The following is a 20,934-nucleotide window of genomic DNA, read 5'->3' as shown; positions in this document are numbered from 1 at the left end:
TGTGGCCTCCAATTTCTAGGACTATAACAAAGAGTTTGGCTTGAAGGATAGAAACCCAATTGTTAATGTGGCCTCCAATTTCTATGTAGAAGCCATAACTCACTTTATTTTCAAACATAGCCTTGGTGCATTTCTGATCAATGGCAGTGTTATTGGTCTGGGTTAAAGAACAACAAGCTGTTATTAATCAACCATAGTTGAGTTCTTGGTTGACTTTTTTCATCACTAAAGAATAAAGATGTTATTTCTTTGTAAAGGTTACAATGTGTAATTACAATTTTGGTTGGTTAAGTACAAACAAAGTCACTATCATGCCAGGGCATTTCGGGCAGACTGATCCTAGTACATAATAACTACTTAACCCTTAAACTATCCAAACGTAGATCTACGTTTTTTCAACATTTGAAAGTATGTAAACAAAGTAGATCTTTTTTGTTTTACATTTGAAAGCATGTAACAAAAAAACTTTCATCTACTTTTTTTTTTTTGTTTTATTTGAAAATATGTAAAAAAAATTAAATCTACTTTTGGAGCAATACGCATGTGAACAAAGATCTATGTTGGACAGTTTAAGGGTTAAATCTAGACAAGATATAAGTGGTGAACTTTTATTAAAATCTTTATTTAGTCCTAATACTAATGTGAGGTAGTCAAGGTGGAGGTTTATAAGAATAATAATCTTGAAGTTGCACATTCTTAAAACAATATTAAAATTAATGGTTCAAGCACGAATATTTCATGGATTTGCAGATGTTTAATTGACTAGAGGTCTTATAATATAATTACTGATTAGAAGTTCTTTTGGTTGGTTTGGTTACATGAGAACATAAGAACATAAGAAAGGAGGAACACTGCAGCAGGCCTGTTGGCTCATACTAGGCAAGTCCTTCATGGATCCATCCCACTAATAGAATATTTGCCCTCATAAGAACATAAGATCATAAGAAATAAGGAACACTGCAAAAGGTCTACTAGTCTATGCGAGGCAGCTCCAATTCTCTCCACCGGCTTAAGCCAGTGCCTTGACCTAGTGAGGTAAGACATGTCACTTAAGGGATTAGCACTGCATCAGACCTAGTAGCTAGTCAGGTCCATTTCACACCCACCCACACCCACTCATAAGAACATAAGAACACAAGAAAGAAGGAACACCGCAGCAGGCCCACAAACCCACACAAAGCAGGTCCATGTCCCCCCCCCCCTAGATTAGCCCAATGACCCACCTAGTCAGGTCACTTCCACTTACGGAAGGAGCATAGCATCAGACCTAGTACAGGTCCTCCATCACAAATCCGCATCATTGGGACCTGTAGTGTGCCGGATTACTGAGTTTGCCGAATTACAGAGTGGTTAGGTTAGAATACACTTAATAAAATTAACCAACTTGACTTGCACAGTTCATTGAACATCGGCAAAAATCGAACATTTCCGCTACTTTGAGCTCAATTTCAAGGTACTTTTCGTCATGAAAGCAATCAAAATCATGTCTATTTCTGTAATATATCTTCCATTCTATCAAATGAGTCCAAAACATGAGAATACAACCATAAAAACCACATGAAAATATACTGCAAAGAGGCGGCTAATGGCTGAGAAGTGAACTCCCTTATTTATCGTCCGTCTTTATTTTTGTTGTACATGAAGAAGTATCTTTCCATTATACATTGCCCAAGTTTGAATAAGATAACCCAACAAACAACTGAGAAAATAATAATAATAATAATAATAATAATAATAATATAATACAGTGGACCCCCGCATAACAATATTAATCCGTTCTTGAGAGCTCATTGTTATGCAAAATTATCGATATGCGAATGAATTTTCCCCATAAGAAATACAGGAAGGCCCCGCTTTACGGCGTTTCACTTTACGGTGTTCCGCTAATACGGACATTTCAAATTATGACCAAAACTCGCTATACGGCTCCCCCCACCTGACTTTCTAATATGGTCACCGTGCCCTACCCTGTTTGTTTACATTCTCCATGAGCTCAGTAAGCACTAAGTCTCTCCATTTTGTCTGGAAACTCCAAAATTTCAAATGTTTTTAAAAGTTATTTCATATTTTATATATACTCTGATAACTATACTTATGTATACCTGTACCTAAATAAACTTACATACTGTGCTGGCATGCAGGTACACATTAAAATTGGTAAGTGTCTTATGTCTCCAGACGTCATATTAGTAATAATAATAATCATCGAGTCATTTAAATGTCGTATATTACGTTAATATACACATTTTCATTAATCCATCCATGATATTTTTTTCAAAATTATATAATAAACACGATGCATAACATATAAATAAGATAAATGCACCCCACAGTAGAATAAATAAACATAAATGTGAGATGTGGTAGCAGACGACTTGCACAAGTGACGCCATATTAGAAATGATAATAATAACAATACTCACCGAGTCTCATTAAATGTCGTATATTACGGTAATATACACATTTTCATTAATCCATCCATGATATTTTTTTCAAAATTATATAATAAACACGATGCATAACATATAAATAAGATAAATACACCCCACAGTAGAATAAATAAACATAAATGTGAGATGTGGTAGCAGACGACTTGCACAAGTGACGCCATATTAGAAATGATAATAACAATACTCACCGAGTCTCATTAAATGTTGTATATTACATTAATATACACATTTTCATTAATCCATCCATGATATTTTTTTTTAAATTATATAATAAACACGATACATAACATAAAAAGATGATAAATACACCCCACAATAGAATAAATAAACATAAATATAAGATGTGGGAGCCACATAACTTGTGCAAGTGATGGCAAGAATAACATTTTCTCTAATCTAACATAAGAGAAAATGTGTTACTGGGGGTAACTGTAGAAAATTATTCCTTTCGTATGTATGTAAGTAAGTTTATTCAGGTATACACAAATACAGTTACATAGATTATCATACATAACAACATACGTGTAGAGAACCTAGGATAACCCAAAAAAGTCAGTGTGACTTATTTCCATTGCCTTCACTCAGAGCATCATTTCTTCTCAAAATGATGTTACATGAGAATGGGAGTGTTCTTCTTTATTAATTCTACCGTATCAATGTAGAGACAACCTGTACACAATGTAACTTGTACACAAACCAGATGTGTACACTTCGTTTGTTTACAAAACTTACCTTCGCCTGGTTTGTTTACATAACTCTGCGCCTGCCCCCTCTCATGTACTCATTCTTTATCTCTCTCATTTATTCGTTTTATCTCATTTACTTACTCCTGACCCTACATTAAGACTACAAATATTTTAAGGTAAGTAATGAGTGAACTGTATATACATTTTATCGCTCTGGGATGCTTAAATATCATAGAATAGTATGTGTGGGTGGGGTGGCCTGGTAAGGTAGCCTGGCTATTACCATACGTACCACACTTGATTTCTTACAATAAATACTACTTGTCTCACCCTAGATTAAGACTATAAATATTTTAAGGTAAGTAATGAGTGCACTATGTGTGTATTGTACTTTTTTATTGTTTTTTGATGCCTGGTTCTATTGCTAACTTAATATATGTTAGTGTAAACTTGTTATCTAGTGTTTGTATGCATTTATAAGTGGAAAAAAAGGGTGTTCCACTTTACGGCGATTTCCGCTTTACGGCGGTAGCCTGGAACCTAACCTGCCGTATAAGTGGGGCCCTCCTGTAATGGAAATCAAATTAATCTGTGCAAGACACCCCAAAGTATGAAAAAAAAAATTTTACCACATGAAATATTAATTTTAATACACACAAACTGAAAAAGGCATGCACAGTTACATGACACTTACCTTTATTGAAGATCTGGTGATGATTGATGGGATGGGAGGAGGAGAGAGTCTTAGTGTTTAGAAGGGGAATCCCCTTCCATTAATACTTGAGGTGTCAAGTCCTTTTCTGGGATTACTTCCCTTCTTCTTTTAATGCCACTAGGACCAGCTTCAGAGTCACTGGACTTCTGTTGCACAACATATCTGTCCATAGTGGCCTGTACCTCTCATTCCTTTATGGCTTCCCTAAAGTGTTTCACAACATTGTCAGTGTAATAGTCACCAGCACGGCTTGCAATAGCTGTGTTAGGGTGATTGTCATCAAAAAAGGTTTGCACTTTAAGCCACATTCCACACATTTCCTTAATCTTTGAAGTAGGCAACTTCTTCAATTTCTCTCTCCCCTCCTCTGAAGTAGGCAACTTCTTCAATTTCTCTCTCCCCTCCTCTGAACCAGTTTCCTCAGGTCTGGCCTCTTGCTGTTGAAGTTGATCTAGCAACTCATCAGTGGTTAGTTCTTCATTGTCCTCCTCCACCAACTCTTCCACATCCTCCCCACTAACCTCCAACCCCAAGGACTTTCCCAATGCCACAATGGATTCCTCAACTGGCATACTCCTCTCAGGGTTAGCCTGAAACCCTTCAAAATCCCTTCGGTCTACACATTCTGGCCACAGTTTCTTCCAAGCAGAGTTCAAGGTCCTCTTAGTCACTCCCTCCCAAGCCTTACCTATAAGGTTTACACAATTGAGGATATTAAAGTGCTCTCTCCAAAACTCTCTTAGAGTCAATTGAGTTTCTGAGGTCACTACAAAGCACCTTTCAAACAGAGCTTTTGTGTACAGTTTTTTGAAGTTTGCAATAACCTGCTGGTCCATGGGCTGCAGGAGAGGAGTGGTATTAGGAGGCAAAAACTTCACCTTAATGAAGCTCATGTCCCCATAAAGTCGCTCTGCCACGTCTGTAGGATCACCAGGGGCATTGTCTAACACCAGGAGGCACTTAAGGTCTAATTTCTTTTCAGTTAGGTAATCTTTCACATTGGGGGCAAATGCATGGTGTAACCAGTCATAGAAAAAGTCCCTAGTGACCCATGCCTTACTGTTTGCCCTCCACAGCTCACACAAATTAGCCTTGAGGATATTCTTTTGCCTGAACGCTCTGGGAGTTTCTGAGTGATACACTAATAAAGGCTTCACTTTGCAATCACCACTAGCATTGGAACACATCAACAGAGTAAGCCTGTCTTTCATAGGCTTATGTCCTGGGAGTGCCTTTTCCTCCTGAGTAATGTAGGTCCTGCTTGGCATTTTCTTCCAAAACAGGCCTGTTTCATCACAATTAAGCACTTGTTCAGGTTTCAGTCCTTCACTGTCTATGTACTCCTTGAATTCCTGCACATATTTTTTCAGCTGCTTTGTGGTCCGAACTGGCAGCCTCACCATGCCTTATCACACTATGTATGCCACTACGCTTCTTAAATCTCTCAAACCAACCTTTGCTGGCCTTAAATTCACTCACATCATCACTAGTTGCAGGCATTTTTTTAATTAAATCCTCATGCAACTTCCTAGCCTTTTCACTTATGATCACTTGAGAGATGTTATCTCCTGCTATCTGTTTTTCATTTATCCATACCAATAAGAGTCTCTCAACATCTTCCATCACTTGCGATCTCTGTTTCGAAAACACAGTTGAACCTTTGGCAAGAACAGCTTCCTTGATTGCCGTTTTGTTGCCTACAATAGTAGCGACGGTTGATTGGGGTTTATTATACAACCTGGCCAGCTCGGAGACACGCACTCCATTTTCATACTTAGCAATGATCTCTTTCTTCATCTCTATAGTAATTCTCACCCTTATTGCTGTAGGGTTGGCACTAGAAGCTTTCTTGGGGCCCATGGTCACTTATTTTGCAGATAAAATCACCAAAAACACTGTAATAATACGAAATGTTCCGATTGTATGCTTGGATGTTACCGCGGAGGCTGGCTGGTAAACAATGCCACCGGCGGAACATGTGAGGCTGGCTCAGGCCGCACATTAGACGCGTCTCGGACGAACAGCGTTGAGCGGGTTTTTTAGCGGTATGCGAGGCAAAATCTTAGCGATAAAATGTATCGGTATGCAGATTTAACGTTATGTAATGCCAACGGTATGCGGGGGTCCACTGTAATAATAATAATAATAATATCTTTATTAACTACACGTACATGTACAAGGTATACAGGCCTAGCTGACATCAGTGACATACTACTGTATAGAAAGCCGCTTGTTATGCAGAGTATTTCAAGAAAATTAGGTCAGTGTCCCAGGATAACACCCACACTAGTCGGCTAACACCCAGGTACCCATTTACTGATGGGTAAACATAGACAACAGGTGTAAAGAAACATGCCTAATGTTTCTACACTGGCTGGGAATCGAATATTTACCAAAAATCATATAGGGCTAACCCAAGCCAGGTACTAAAAATAAGCCACGTTGATTTTTTTGGGTTATCTTAGGTTCTCTACACATATGCTGCTATGTGTGATAATCTATAGAGAGAAAATAACTTTTTTGTTTCATGTTTATGGTGGAGTACGAGTGTATATCACAGTTAGCCCTGTGTTACACTCCGTTTTCTCTAATATAGGCCACCAAGACAGGGATAGGAGAAAGGTACAGTGGACCCCCGCATAACGATATTATTTTAATCCAGAAGTCTGTTTGGGTGCCGTTATAGACCGATTTTGTTCCCATAAGAAATATTGTGAATTAGATTAGTCCGTTTCAAACCCCTAAAAATACACCTACAAAAGCATTTACAAAAACACGCTTACATAATTGGTCGAGTTGGGAGCTGATCGTTATGCAGGGGTCCACTGTACGTATTTGTTTACCATATCCTCTTCATAACTCTGTCGAACTGCTCAGTGTTATGACAAATATTATTCATTCTGGAGTATTTAACATGTTTTATGTTATTTATATTGTTTCTTATGTCATATTAGATCAATTGTGATAGGCAAATAAGCTGTAGTGTTGATATTAGCGTAATAATAAAGCATATTCTCCTGCTTCATGAGACTGAGCTCATGACAACCGACAGTGGCTTTAAAGCCACCATATATTTAATGGATAATGTACTGTGTAGGTGCTTTACATAATGAGAAGCATTTCTTTTATTCATTGGAACCATGGCTAGTGCTAAAAGTAAGCAGGTTAAAACAATAAATGGAGAAAAAGAAATTGGAATGACTTATGCAGCAAGTAGCGCCACCGAACAGTACCAGCAGGTTGGTGTGGTGACCCTGGAAATTTGAAATTATGCTAGCCAAAATTAGTGCCGAATAACTGAAGGAACCGAATAACTGATTGCTGGATTTGTGATGGCAGACCTGTAGTATAAGCTAGTCAGGTCAAACTCAAACCCACCCACACCCACTCATGTATTTATCTAACCTATTTTTAAAACTACACAACGTTTTAGCCTCTATATCTGTACTCGGGAGTTTGTTCCACTCATCCACAACTCTATTACCAAACCAGTGCTTTCCTATATCCTTCCTGAATCTCAATTTTTCCAACTTGAAACCATTGCTGCTAGTCCTGTCTTGGCCAGAAATTTTCAGCACGCTATTTACATCCCCTTTATTTATTCCTGTTTTCCATTTATTCACCTTGATCATATCATCCCCTAATTCTACGCCTTTCAAGAGAGTGCAGATTTAGGGCCCTCGGTCTATCCTCATAGGGAAGATTTCTGACACATGGGATCAACTTTGTCATCCTCCTCTGTACATTTTCAAGTGCATTTATATCCATTCTGTAATACAATGATCAGAACTGTGCAGCATAATCTAAATGAGGCCTAACCAAGGATATATAGAGTTGAAGAACAACCTGAAGACTTCTATTATTTATACTTCTAGATATGAAACCAAGGATTCTGTTAGCTTTATTGCAAACACTAATGCACTGTTGTCTTGGTTTTAGATTTCTGCTTACTAGAACTCCTAAATCCTTTTTGCAGTCAGTAGTATTAAGATCTACACTATTTAGTTTATATGTGGCATGGTTATTTTCCTGTCCAACATTTAGAACTTTGCATTTGTCCATATTAAACTGCATCTGCCACTTCTCTGACCATTGCATCAGTCTATTCAAATCATCCTGGAGTGCTGTAGTGTCCTCATTAGAATGAATTGGACGGCCTATTTTGGTGTCATCAGCAAATTTGCTTATGTCGCTATTTATTCCCTCATCTATGTCATTTATGTAAATTGTGAACAAGGGGCCCAACACTGACCCCTGCGGAACACCGCTTGTGACATGCCCCCATTCTGATTTCTCCCCATTTACACAAACTCTCTGCTGCCTATTTGTCAACCATGCCTCTACCCAGGAAAAAATTTCTCCTCCTATTCCGTGTGCCATGAGTTTCCTCAATAGCCTCTGATGTGGCACTCTATTGAAAGTCTTACTGAAGTCCATATACACAATATCATATTCATTACCATGATCTACCTCCTCAAACACCTTAGTGAAAAAAGTTAGTAAATTCGTAAGACAGGAACGCCCCTTTGTAAAACCTGTTGAGATTCATTAATCAATTTATGCCTATCAAGATGGCTACGAATTGCTTCAGCAGTTATTGATTCCATAAATTTTCCCACTATGGAGGTAAGGCTTATTGGTCTATAGTTCGAAGCTAAGGACCTATCACTTGCCTTGTAAATAGGTATTACATTTGCCATTTTCCGCTTATCAGGCACTATGTCAGTTTGTAGTGATATGTTGAAAAGATTAGCCAAAGGTATGCTAAGTTCCTCTTTACATTCCTTTAACACCCTTGCAAACAGTTCATCAGGGCCTGGGAATTTGTTAGGTTTTAGTTTCTCAGTTTGTCTGAGGACCATGTCGCTAGTTACCACAATTGTGCATAGTTTATTGTCGTCCTGTTCTACATAATCTATTATTTCAGGAATTTCACTAGTATTTTCCTGGGTAAAAACCTGAGAGGAAATAGGTATTGAAAATTTCACAGATATCCTTATCACTGTCAGTGATCTGACCAGAGTTACTCGTAAGTGGGCCTATCTTGTCCCTAGTCTTACTTCTGTATACCTGAAAGAACCCTTTTGGGTTAGTCTTCGAATCCTTTGCGACCTTAGCCTCTTAATCCCTTTTTGCTTTTCTTAATCCTTTTTTTATTTCTCTCATTAATTGAATATATTGATTTCTTAACTGCCCATCCCCTCTTTTGATATGCCTGTATATGCCTCTCTTTTGACCAATGAGATGTTTTAATCTATTGTTCATCCATTTGGGATCATTTTTGTTAGATCTAATTTCCCTACTTGGAACAAAAGTTGTCTGGGCAGCTTGAACTATGCTCTGAAAAACTTCATATTGGCAACCAACATCACATACCTGACCCATAGTCAGGTTATCCCAATTTAGCCCACCCAGGTAATTTTTCAGTCCCATGAAATCGGTCAAGCGAAAGTCTGGGCCAGAGATTTGATTGCAGTTATCTGGGTAATTCCATGATATACTGAAACTAAGTGATTTGTGATCATTTTCCCCAAGCTCATCATTAACCTCAAGATTATTAATTAGTGATTCTTTGTTGGCAAAAACCAAGTCAAGCAGATTGTTTCCTCTAGTTGGTTCTGTCACAAACTGTTCTAAAAAGCAATCCTGAACTGCATCAAGAAAGTCACTAGACTCAAGATTTCCTGTGATATTGTTCCAATCAATTTGTCTAAAGTTAAAATCTCCCATTAACACAGCATTTTCATATCTAGATGCCTTACGAATTTTGTCCCATAACAGCTTACTGCACTCCCTATCAAGCTTTGGGGGCCTATATATCACACCCAAAATTAATTTGTCACGACCCTCGAGAAACTGTAGCCAAACAGATTCTGTGTTCGATGTTTCTAATCTTATATCATGTCTAAAACAACAATTTAAATTATCTCTGACATACATCGCCACTCCACCACCCTTCCTGTTGACCCTATCAGTGTGGAATAGTTTATAACCCTGTATGTTGCATTCAGAAGGCATTTCTCTATCTTTCAGGTTGAACCAGGTCTCTGTTATACCAATAATATCTATATTACTTGCACTTGCAAATAATCTTAGCTCATCCATCTTATTTCTTAGATTCCTACTATTTGTATTGTAAACGTTAAGGGAGCTAGTCGCTCGTTGCCCTCTACTATCTCTCTTTGTTTGTTGATCAATTGATTTGCCTTTACTAGCAACTTTATTTTGAATATTGTCTTTTAAACATATCCCTGAGGTATCCTGGTAATATCTGCTGTTTTCAACCGTAATACTGCAGCCTGATTGTTTCCCACAAACACCCATTCCTCTACAATCTGTCAGTTTAAATTCCTTGACAAGTCATCAATTACCCCCTCAATCGAATTGGCTAATGCAACCACTCCAGCCCCAGAGAGATGAACCCCATCCCTTGCATACATATCACATTTGCCATAGAATATGTCCCAGTTATCAATGAATGGGATTGCAAGTTCCTTGCAGTATCTGTCTAGCCAGCAATTTATACCAATTGCCCTAGACATCCATTCATTGCCCACTCCCTTTCTAGGCAAGATGCTACTTATGACTGGGATCTCTCCCTTAGACCTGACTACTTCTATGGCTGACATGTTATCATCCAGCAGCTCCTGTCTCCTACCCTTCCCAGTGTCATTACCCCCAGCACTAAGACAGATAATGGGCTTGTTCCCATTACCTGACATAATATTATCTAACTTGCTGACTATGTCACCAACACCAGCTCCTGGAAGGCACACCCTCTGTCTGACCCCTCTATCTCTGTTACAAAAAGCATGGTCCATATATCTTACCTGAGAATCACCTACAATTAAAACATTCTTACCTTGATTAGCAGGGGAATCAGTGGTACGTTAAACCTCACTAACCACTGAAGTGCATTTGTCCTGGAGAACAGAGAATCGATTTCCTACCTTCACAGCATCTCTGTTAACCCTCCTTATCTTCCTTCTTCCTGAACTGTGAACCACTTGCCACTTAAAGTGGCTGCCACTCTCATTGCTGGTGACCAGTTCCTCCTTACCATCTAAATCCTTCTCACACTCCCAAACTCATCTAGGCGAAGCTTCAGCCTCCTATTTTCCTCCTGAAGAAGTAGGACCTCCTTCTTCAACACCTGAATCTGAGATTCTTAAACACTACAACAAGCCATGGTGCTTGATAACACCCCACGCTAACTCCCAGAGAGCTTAGGACAGGTATGACCACACGTGACCACTGACCTTAGTGTAGTATTGAGAGATGAGATGATTTTTAACCCTTTGGGGGTTTTTGACGTACTAGTACACCTACATTCAAGCGCCCTCAAATCTAGTGGGAGAAAGCTGATAGGCCTACATATGAAAGAATGGGTCTATGTGGTCAGTGTGCACAGTATAAAAAAAAAATGCTGCAGCACACAGTGCATAATGAGAAAAAAAAAACTCTGACCATTTTTTTGGGGAATAAAACAGCGAATTTGCACTGTATTTTCGTATGGTATTTATTGTTGTATTCTAGTTTTCTTGGTATCATTTTATAGAATGGAAGACATATTACAGAAATTGAGATGATTTTGACTGGTTTTACAATGAAAAGTACCTTGAAATTGAGCTCAAAGTAGCAGAAATGTTCGATTTTTACCAAAGTTCAAAAGTAAACAAATCATGCCAAGCGTCCAATACACGTCATCTGGTGAGTCTAATATTCTTTCGCAAGTGCGCCAATATTATTTATACCATTTTTTACACTAATGCAGTAGTCTGCATAACAGTAAATCTTCTATTTTTTGTGAGAATAAAAATTCAAAGTGGAAAGCAAAAGAATGTAAGAGGGGCCTTGAGACGTGACTAATGAACAGAGGAAATGCCATTTTAGTGCCAGGAATGTCTTTCTTGTTTATTCTGGACCCTATTCGGAAATTGGCATCTTTTGAAATTTGTGTGAAATTGGCAAAATTGCTAAATTCTGACCACTGTACTGGATAGTTGAAATTGGTAAATGGGTGGTTTCTTGCACTCATTCGATAGAAAAAATGGAGTTCTAGCAAAATATTCATGTGTTTTGTCGACTAGTACAGTAGAATTGGCCGAAAATGGGGCTCAAAGTGGGCAAAATCGCTGATGCGTAAACATTGCCGAGACTGCTAACTTCGCGAGAGCATAATTCCGTAAGTTTTCCATCAAATTTCATACTTTTGGTGTCATTATGATCGGGAAAAGATTCTCTATCGTTTCATAAGAAAAAAATAATTTTTTTTTTAAATTTGGCTGACCCTGAGAACGAGTCTCGGAGAGGGCCTGTCGACCCTCAGAGGGTTAAGCAAAGTCCTATATTTATAAGTAGTCAGGGGATCCTTTACCTGTTCAGGTAGTGAATTCCAGATCTTTGGGCCCTTTATGTGCATTTCATTTTTTCATAGTGTGAGACTGACATGAGGGATGTCAAAGAGTGCCTTATGCCCTGTATTGTGACTGTGCATTCTGTTGTAGCTATCAAGGAGAAGTTTAAGTGGAGGGTTTACATTGGAGTTTAATGTTCTGTATATGTAGTAGGCACAATAATGTGAGTGTTATTTTTTATTTTTTTATTTTTTTATTAACACATCAGCCATTTCCCACCAAGGCAGGTTGGCCTGAAAAAGAAAAGCTTTCATCATCATTCACTCCAACACTGTCTTGCCAGAGGTATGCTTACACTACAGTTATAAAACTGCAACACTAACACCCCTCCATCAGAGTGCTGGCACTGTATTTCCCATCACCAGGAATCAAGTCCAGCCTGCTGGTTTCCCTGAATCCCTTAATAAATGTTACCTTGCTCACACTCCAACAGCATGTCAAGTCCTAAAAACCATTTGTCTCCATTTGCTCCTATCTAACACACTCATGCATGCTTGCTGGAAGTCCAAGCCCCTTGCACATAAAACTTCCTTTACCCCCTGCCTTCGACCTTTTCTAGGCCGACCTCTACTTCGCCTTCCCTCCTCTACAGATTTATACACTCTCAAAGTCATTCTATTTTGTTTCATCCTCTCTGCATGCCCAAACCATCTCAGTAACCCCTCCTGAGCCCTCTAGATAATAGTTTTGGTAATCCTGCACCTCCTCCTAATCTCCAGACTACGGATTCTCTGCATTATATTCACACCACACATTACCCTCAGATATGATGTCTCCACTGCCTCCAGCCTTCTTCTTGTAACATTCACCACCCATGCCTCACACCCATACAAGAGCGTTGGTATAACTATACTCTCATACATTCCCTTTTATCCTTTCATGGACAAAGTTCTTTGTCTCCACAGATTCTTCAGTGCACCACTCACCTTTTTCCCCTCATTGATTCTTTAATTCACCTAATCTTTCATAGACCCATCTGCTGACACGTCCATTCCCAAATATCTGAATACATTCACCTCCTCCATACTCTCTCCCTCCAATCTGATATCCAATCTTCCGTTACCTAAATTTTTGGTTATCCTCATCACCTTACTCTTTCCTACGTTCACTTTTAATTTCCTTCTTTTACATACCCTACCAAACTCATCAACCAACCTCTGCAACTTCTCTTCAAAATCTCCCAAAAGCACAGTGTCATCAGCAAAGAGCAACTGTGACAGCTCCCACTTTGTGTTAGATTCTTTATCTTTTAACTCCACACCTCTTGCCAATACCTGAGCATTCACTTCTCCTACAACTCCATTTCGACATCACACATCCCTGTCTTAGGCCTACTTTTACTGGGAAATGTTCTCCCTCTTGCCTACATACTCTAACCTGAGCCTCACTATCCTCATAAAGATTCTTCACTGCTTTCAGTAACCTACCTCTTCTTCCATACATTTGCAACATCTGCCACATTGCTCACCAATCTGCCCTATCATACGCCTTTTCCAAATCCATAAATGCCGCAAAAACCTCTTTACCCTTATCTGATTACTGTTCACCTATATGTTTCACTGCAAACACTTGGTCTACACACCCCCTACCCTTCCTAAAGCCTCCTTGTTCATCTGCTATCCTGCACTCCTTCTTACTCTTAATTCTTTCAGTAATAACTCTACCATACACTTTACCAGGTATACTCAAGAGACTTATTCCCCTATAATTTTTACACTCTCTTTTGTCCCCTTTGCCTTTATACAAGGGAACTATGCATGCTCTCTGCCAATCCCTAGGTATCTTACCCTCTTCCATACGTTTATTAAATAAAAGCACTAACCACTCCACCTGCTCTCAACATTTCTATCTTTATCTCATCAATCCCAGCTGCTTTACCCCCTTTCATTCTACCCACTGCCCCACACACTTCCCCCACACTTACAACTGGTTCTTCCTCACTCCTATAAGATGTTATTCCTTCTTGCACTATACACAAAATCACAGCTTCCCTATCTTCATCAACATTTAACACAATTCCTCAGAATATTCCCTCCATCTTCCAGATACCTCTAACTCTCCATTTAATAACTCTCCTTTCCTATTTTTAACTAACAAATCCATTTGTTCCCTAGGCTTTCTCAACTTACTAATCTCACTCCAAAACCTTTTCTTATTTTCAATAAAATTTGTTGATAACATCTCACCCACTCTTTTGCTCTCTTTTTACATTACTTCACCACTCTCATAGCCTCTCTTACTACTCTCTTTACATCATCATTCCACCAATCGGTCTTCTTCCCTCCTGCATCCACTTTCCTGTAACCACAAACTTCTGCTGAACACACTAACACTATAATCTTAAACTTACCCCATACATCTTCTACTCCAATGCCTATACTCACACTAGCTCATTTGCCCTCCAACAGTTGTTTATATTTTACCCTAAACTAAAGGAGGAGCCTCCTCCTTTAGTTTATAAACCTTCACCTCTCTCTTGCTGCTTCCATTTTCCTTGTATCCCATCCACCTTTTACTCTCACTGTAGCTACAACTAAAATGTGATTTGATACATCTGTGGCCCCTCTATAAACATGTACATCCTGAACTCTACCCAACAGTCCAACAAACTGTCATTATGCCCTATATCATATCTTGTATACTTATTTGTCCTCTTTTTCTTAAAATATGTGTTACCTATAACCAAACCCCTTTCTATGCAAAGTTCAATCAAATGTTTCCCATTATTATTTACACCTGGCACCCGAAACATACCACACCCTCTCTAAATGTTTATCCTTCTTTAGCATTTAGGTCCCCTACCACAATCTCTCTAAATGTTTATCCTTCTTTAGCATTTAGGTCCCCTACCACAATTACTCTCTCACTTGGTTCAAAAGTTCCTGCACACTCACTTAACATCTCCCAAAATCTCTCTCTCTCCTCTATACTCTTCTCCAAGTGCATGCACATTTATTATGGCCCACTTTCCACATCTGACCCTTATTTTAATCCACATAATCCTCTTTTCTCTCCATAACTGATCCTACCTTTTCGTCGATCTCCATTGTCGCCAATTTCCATTTTCGCTGAGTTTTTTTGTCAAAATATTGGTTCTGTTTTCATTGATTTCCTCCATTTTCATCAATGGTACAGAACCTGTCCAGTGCCCAGCGCATGCACAAAGCTGCCTTCCACACATTCTGAGGCAGTGTTGCGTTGTTTCTCGGTGAGTGAACACGTCCTGCGAGGTCATACAAAACATTTTGAAATAATCCATTGTTTTGACACTTGTTTATTGTGTGTGACTACTAAATAAGCCACCATGGGCCCAAAGAAAGCTCCTAGTGCCAGTCCTTTGGTAAAGAAAGTGAAGAACACCATAGAAATGAAAAAAGAAATCGTTCAAAAATATGATAGTGGCATACATATTGCCAACCTCGGCAGGATGTACAGGAAGGCGCCATCAACCATCAGTTCCATTGTGGCAAAGAGCGAAGAAATTATGGAAGCTGATGTTGTGAAAGGGGTGAATTCGATAACAAAACAGAGATCCCAAACAATTGAAGATGTGGAGAAATTATTGTTCATGTGGATCAGAGAGAAACAGTGGGAGATAGTGTTGTGCAGTCGATAATTTATGAAAAGGCAAGGTAGTTGCATAATGATCCCATAAAGAAACTGCCTGGAACGAGTGCTGATGTTGGTGAATTTAAGGCCAGCAAAGGCTGGTTCGAAAAATTCAAGAAGCAAAGTGACATACACAGTGTTGTAAGGCATGGTGAGGCTGCAAGTTCAGACAAATACGCATCTGAAAAGTTTGTGTGGGAATTCAAACTATGTAGAGGCTGAAAAATTCCAACCCCAACAAATGTTCAGTTGTGATGAAACAGGCCTGTTTTGGAAGAAAATGCCAAAGAGGATCTACATCACGCAGGAGGAAAAGGCACTCCCAGGACACAAGCTCATGAAAGACAGGCTAACTCTCTTGTTGTGAGGTAATGCTAGTGGGGATTTCAAAGTGAAGTCTTTACTGGTGTATCACTCTGAAAATCCCATTGTGTTCGAGAAAAACACTTTCGTCAAGAGTAAATTGTGTGTGATGTGGAAGGCTAACAGGAGAGGTATTGAAGGGTGGGTGGCGGGGAGGGCTTAAAAAAAAAAGTGACTGCGACCATTACAGAAAACATTATGCCCTATGTGCCTGAAGGGTAACTATAGATCACACTTATTCTATGCAAAGACTGATAAAAGTGAGATTTTTCTCAAAAAAAAAAAAAAAATCCCAAGTAATCAGCTGTGCGTGTCTTTCCTGGAATATCTTGGGAGTAAGTTGACCTATTTCACGTTGTATTACTGTTAATAATGAGAGGATTGCAAGGATTTTCACAGCAAACTTTAAACTGAAGTTTGAATTTCAGGTGGTGACATTTTTTGAAGTACAGCAGGGCCCCGCTTTACGGCGTTTCGCTTTACGGCGTTCCGCTAATACGGACATTTCAAATTATGACCAAAACTCGCTATACGGCTCCCCCACCTGTCTTTCTAATATGGTCACAGCGGCCCACCGAATTTGTTTACATTCTCCCTGAGCACATCTCCTTATTATGTCTGGAAACTTTCCAAAATTTCAAGTGTTTTAAAGTTATTGTATATTTTATATGTATTGTACTTGATAATTAAACTTGTGTACACCTGTACCTAAATAAACTTACACACTGTGCTGGCATGTAGGTACACATTAAAATCACTAAGAGTCTCTCTACTCTTGATGCAGTAATAATAATAATAATAATAATAATAATAATAATAATCTCTTGGGCGCATTAATGTCGCATATTACGTTAATATAGACATTTCCCTTAATCTATCTATGATATTTTTTTCAAAATTATATAAGAAACACATTATGTAACACACAAACATGATACATGCACCCACAGTATAAAAATTTATACAAATATATATGAGATGTTTACCAAACGGTTTGTAGAAGTGTCGGAAGAATTACATTTTCTCTAGCCCGTCACCTGTTACTAGGGATAACTGTAGAAAAATATTCCTTTCGTATGCCTTCACTTTATAGCTATAATTCTGTACTAACTTGTACACAGTGTAAGAGTATTTGTTTCGTGATTTAATTATTATAATAATAATAAAAATATTATAAGGTAAAAGTTTCACAAACTCTTACAAATGTACATGAATGAACTAAAACTGGACACGTATTAATACCGTCTATTTCGCCTGACCGAGTGATCGTCCACAACCTGTTCAGTTTGTTTGTTTACGCTGTCTGAGCTCAGTGTATCATTAAATGTCGTATATTACGTTAATATACACATTTTCATTAATCCATCCGTGATATTTTTTTTCAAAATTATATAATAAACACGATACATAACATAAATACATAACAACATATATGTAGAGAACCTAGGATAACCCAAAAAAGTCAGAGTGACTTACTTCCATTGCCTTCACTCAGAGCATCATTTCTTCTCAAAATGATGTTACATGAGAATGGGAGTGTTCTTCTTTATTTATTCTACCGTATCAATGTAGAGACAACCTGTACACAATGTAACTTGTACACAAACCAGACGTGTACACTGTTTACAAAACTTACCTTCGCCTGGTTTGTTTACATAACTCTGCGCCTGTCCTGTCCACTTGATTTTTTACAATAAATACTACTCATCTCACCCTATATTTTAAGGTAAGTAATGAGTGAACTGTATATACATTTTATCGCTCTGGGATGCTTAAATATCATAGAATAGTATGTGTGGGTGGGGTGGCCTGGTATGGTAGCCTGGCTGACTACCATACATACCACACTTGATTTCTTACAATAAATACTACTTGTCTCACCCTAGATTAAGACTATAAATATTTTAAGGTAAGTAATGAGTGCACTATGTGTGTATTGTACTTTTTTATTGTTTTTTGATGCCTGGTTCTATTGCTAACATAATATATGTTAGTGTAAACTTGTTATCCAGTGTTTGTATGCATTTGTAAGTGGAAAAAAAAGGTGTTCCACTTTACGGCGGTTTCCGCTTTACGGCGGTAGCCTGGAACCTAACCCGCCATATAAGTGGGGCCCTCCTGTAGAGTGGACCCCTGCTTTATGATCGGCTCCCAATGCGACCAATTATGTAAGTGCGTTTGTACGTGTATGTTTGGGGGTCTGAAATGGACTAATCTAATTCACAATATTCCTTATGGGAACAAATTCGTTCAGTAATGAAACCTAAACATACTTCTGGAATGAAATAATATCATAAACCGGGGGTCCACTGTATTGGTAAGGGGTGGTTCCTTGATTAGTGACAAATTCATTTACAGACAAGGTCTTAGGAATGGAACTCCATCAGTAAGTGAGGAGAGGATGTTCTCCATAGAAGTAAAGTTAGTTTAGGTAGAGTATATTAAATTTCAATATGAAGAGAATTAAAATAAAGTTGGTTTTATTTCAGAGTTCTCCAGAAGGCTTGCTGCACCTCAAACTCCTACAAGTATGGCAGATGGTACATTGGTTTAAGATCATTTAACATTAAATCGCTTGCATCACAGCCAGTCAAAAAGTATAGACCCATAAAGTGTATTCATGTGTGTGCGCATTTGATTTGTTCTGAAAATATCAGTAAGGTTGTTAACCTTAAACAATATTTAAAATACATGACTTCTCTACATAAGATTAAGCAAACAATGGATATAAGTCTTTTCTCCCCCCCAGCATGTGTGAGAGGAATGACTGAACTCAATAGAGACTCATTCAAAAAGAACATAATTGTTCCTCATGTCACTGTTAAAAGTAGTGAAATAAATGGTGCACTCAAATGCCTTAAAAAGTATTTATTAAAGTTGCATAAATTCAAGTGTGTTCAGAATGATGAAAATGATGCAGACAAGAAGGTATTAGTACTTAACCCTTTACTGGTAACAGAATTTGCCGATATTGAAGGAGACTTAATGAAATTTTGTGATGATGCCATTTTCATTTCCAAAGAAATTGCACTAAGTTATGAAAATTGGAAAGCTGAAGACATTTTGAAGGCTGTACTTCCAGAAAACCAAGAAGGAGTCCAAAGTTACTCATTAATAGGACACATCCTTCATCTCAATCTTCGTGAACATGTGCTCCCATATAAATTCTTGACTGGACAAGTTTTTCTGGATAAGATCCCAGGTATTTCTTTAGTTGTTAACAAAACAAATAATATTGATTCCACTTACAGGAACTTTGAGATGGAAGTTTTGGCAGGTAGCGGGGACACACTTGTGACTGTCAGAGAAAATGGTAGCGTATATTCAATGGATTTTGCAAAAGTATACTGGAATCCCCGACTCTCGACTGAACATGACCGTGTAATAAAGAAATTTAAGCATGGGGACATCCTGTACGATGTCATGGCAGGTATAGGGCCATTTGCTATTCCAGTAGGACGAAAGAAGTGTTATGTTTTAGCCAATGATCTTAATCCACATTCGTATGATGCTCTAGTGAAGAACTGTGAAAAAAACAATGTGAATGACAGAGTCAGATGCTATAATCTAGATGGTGGTGAATTCATCAAGACAGTGTTGAAAGCTGACCTTTTGGAAAAGTGGCAAGATAAGAGTTTTTGTGGTACTGTGCACATCACCATGAATCTTCCTGCTATGGCAGTTGAATTTCTGCCAGCATTTGTGGGCCTTTATAAAAATATAGATTTGCCTCAGAATCTATCATTACCAATTCTTCATGTGTACATGTTTACAAATGATGTGACAGATGATGATGCCATAAGTAAGGTAGCTGAAAAGCTTGGTTATGCTACTCATTCACATGTTTCACATAAGGAAAATGAAATATTAGCTGAAAGTACAACCACTGAAATGTGTCTTGAAGAAAACCTAAAGTGTTCCACCAAAACCAGATTGCTAAATAACTTAGATCTACGAAAGTATGTTCTTGAAGTAGTAAACATACGAAAGGTAGCCCCAAATAAGATAATGATGCGTGTAAGTTTACAACTGCCAATAGAAGTTTTGTTGAAGGATTCAGATACTCTTGATGGACCTCCATGTAAGAAATCAAAGGAACTGTGATACTTTTGAGTAGTAAAACTAAGGATCTATTACTTATTTTTTATATGGTAATACAATGTGCAGTACATTCTCTATACAGTAAATGGATGTTGTTAGTTTCAAGTTATACAACATTTGTTTAATAGGAAGCACAATTTTTATCTAACTCTGTTTAGGACACCTATTTTAAAGCGATCTTTGTTTTATGTAATTACCAAAAAAAGTACCATTAAAATTTTCATTTTGCACAGTATGGTATCTTTATTGCATCAAGTTTTTCTTAAAACTTCTTGATTTTGATCAACCCACAATACTCTTAATTTATTAAATAATTTGACAAAATTATATGCTGTTAATTACTTTAAAATATTGATTTGAAAAATAATTTTAAGAGATCTGCAGTGAAATTCTGAAAGTTAGTCAACTGAATTATTATTATTTTCATGAGAGAGCACTAAACCCATTGGAATTATACAGCACCTGTGGGGGGGGGGGGAGTGGAAGGCATTCATGCTCAATTCAGGGAACTGGAATACAGATCCAATTCCCTAGATCAAAAGCCCCTCACCAGCATCAAGGAACCTCCTTTGAGGGGGTAGAGAGGAGAGGAG

At 38.1% G+C, this 20,934-nt stretch overlaps 1 protein-coding gene across 3 annotated transcripts in view; it reads left to right on the top strand.

Annotated features, from left to right (window-relative positions):
• The window catches only part of LOC128690521 (tRNA (guanine(37)-N1)-methyltransferase), a 101,888-nt gene extending 81,317 nt beyond the window's left edge, over positions 1-20,571 (top strand). For all 3 annotated transcript variants that reach the window (XM_053779195.2, XM_053779196.2, XM_053779198.1), the window contains one exon: positions 18,730-20,571. In XM_053779195.2, the coding sequence (XP_053635170.1) occupies positions 18,730-20,344 (1,615 nt within the window). In that variant the 3' untranslated portion in view covers positions 20,345-20,571. The remainder of the gene's footprint in view (positions 1-18,729) is intronic.
• Positions 20,572-20,934: the final 363 nt, after the last annotated feature.

Source organism: Cherax quadricarinatus, chromosome 29 (genome assembly GCF_038502225.1).
Source record: "Cherax quadricarinatus isolate ZL_2023a chromosome 29, ASM3850222v1, whole genome shotgun sequence".
Taxonomy (NCBI): domain Eukaryota; kingdom Metazoa; phylum Arthropoda; class Malacostraca; order Decapoda; family Parastacidae; genus Cherax; species Cherax quadricarinatus.
This window is presented reverse-complemented; position numbering and strand designations above follow the sequence as displayed.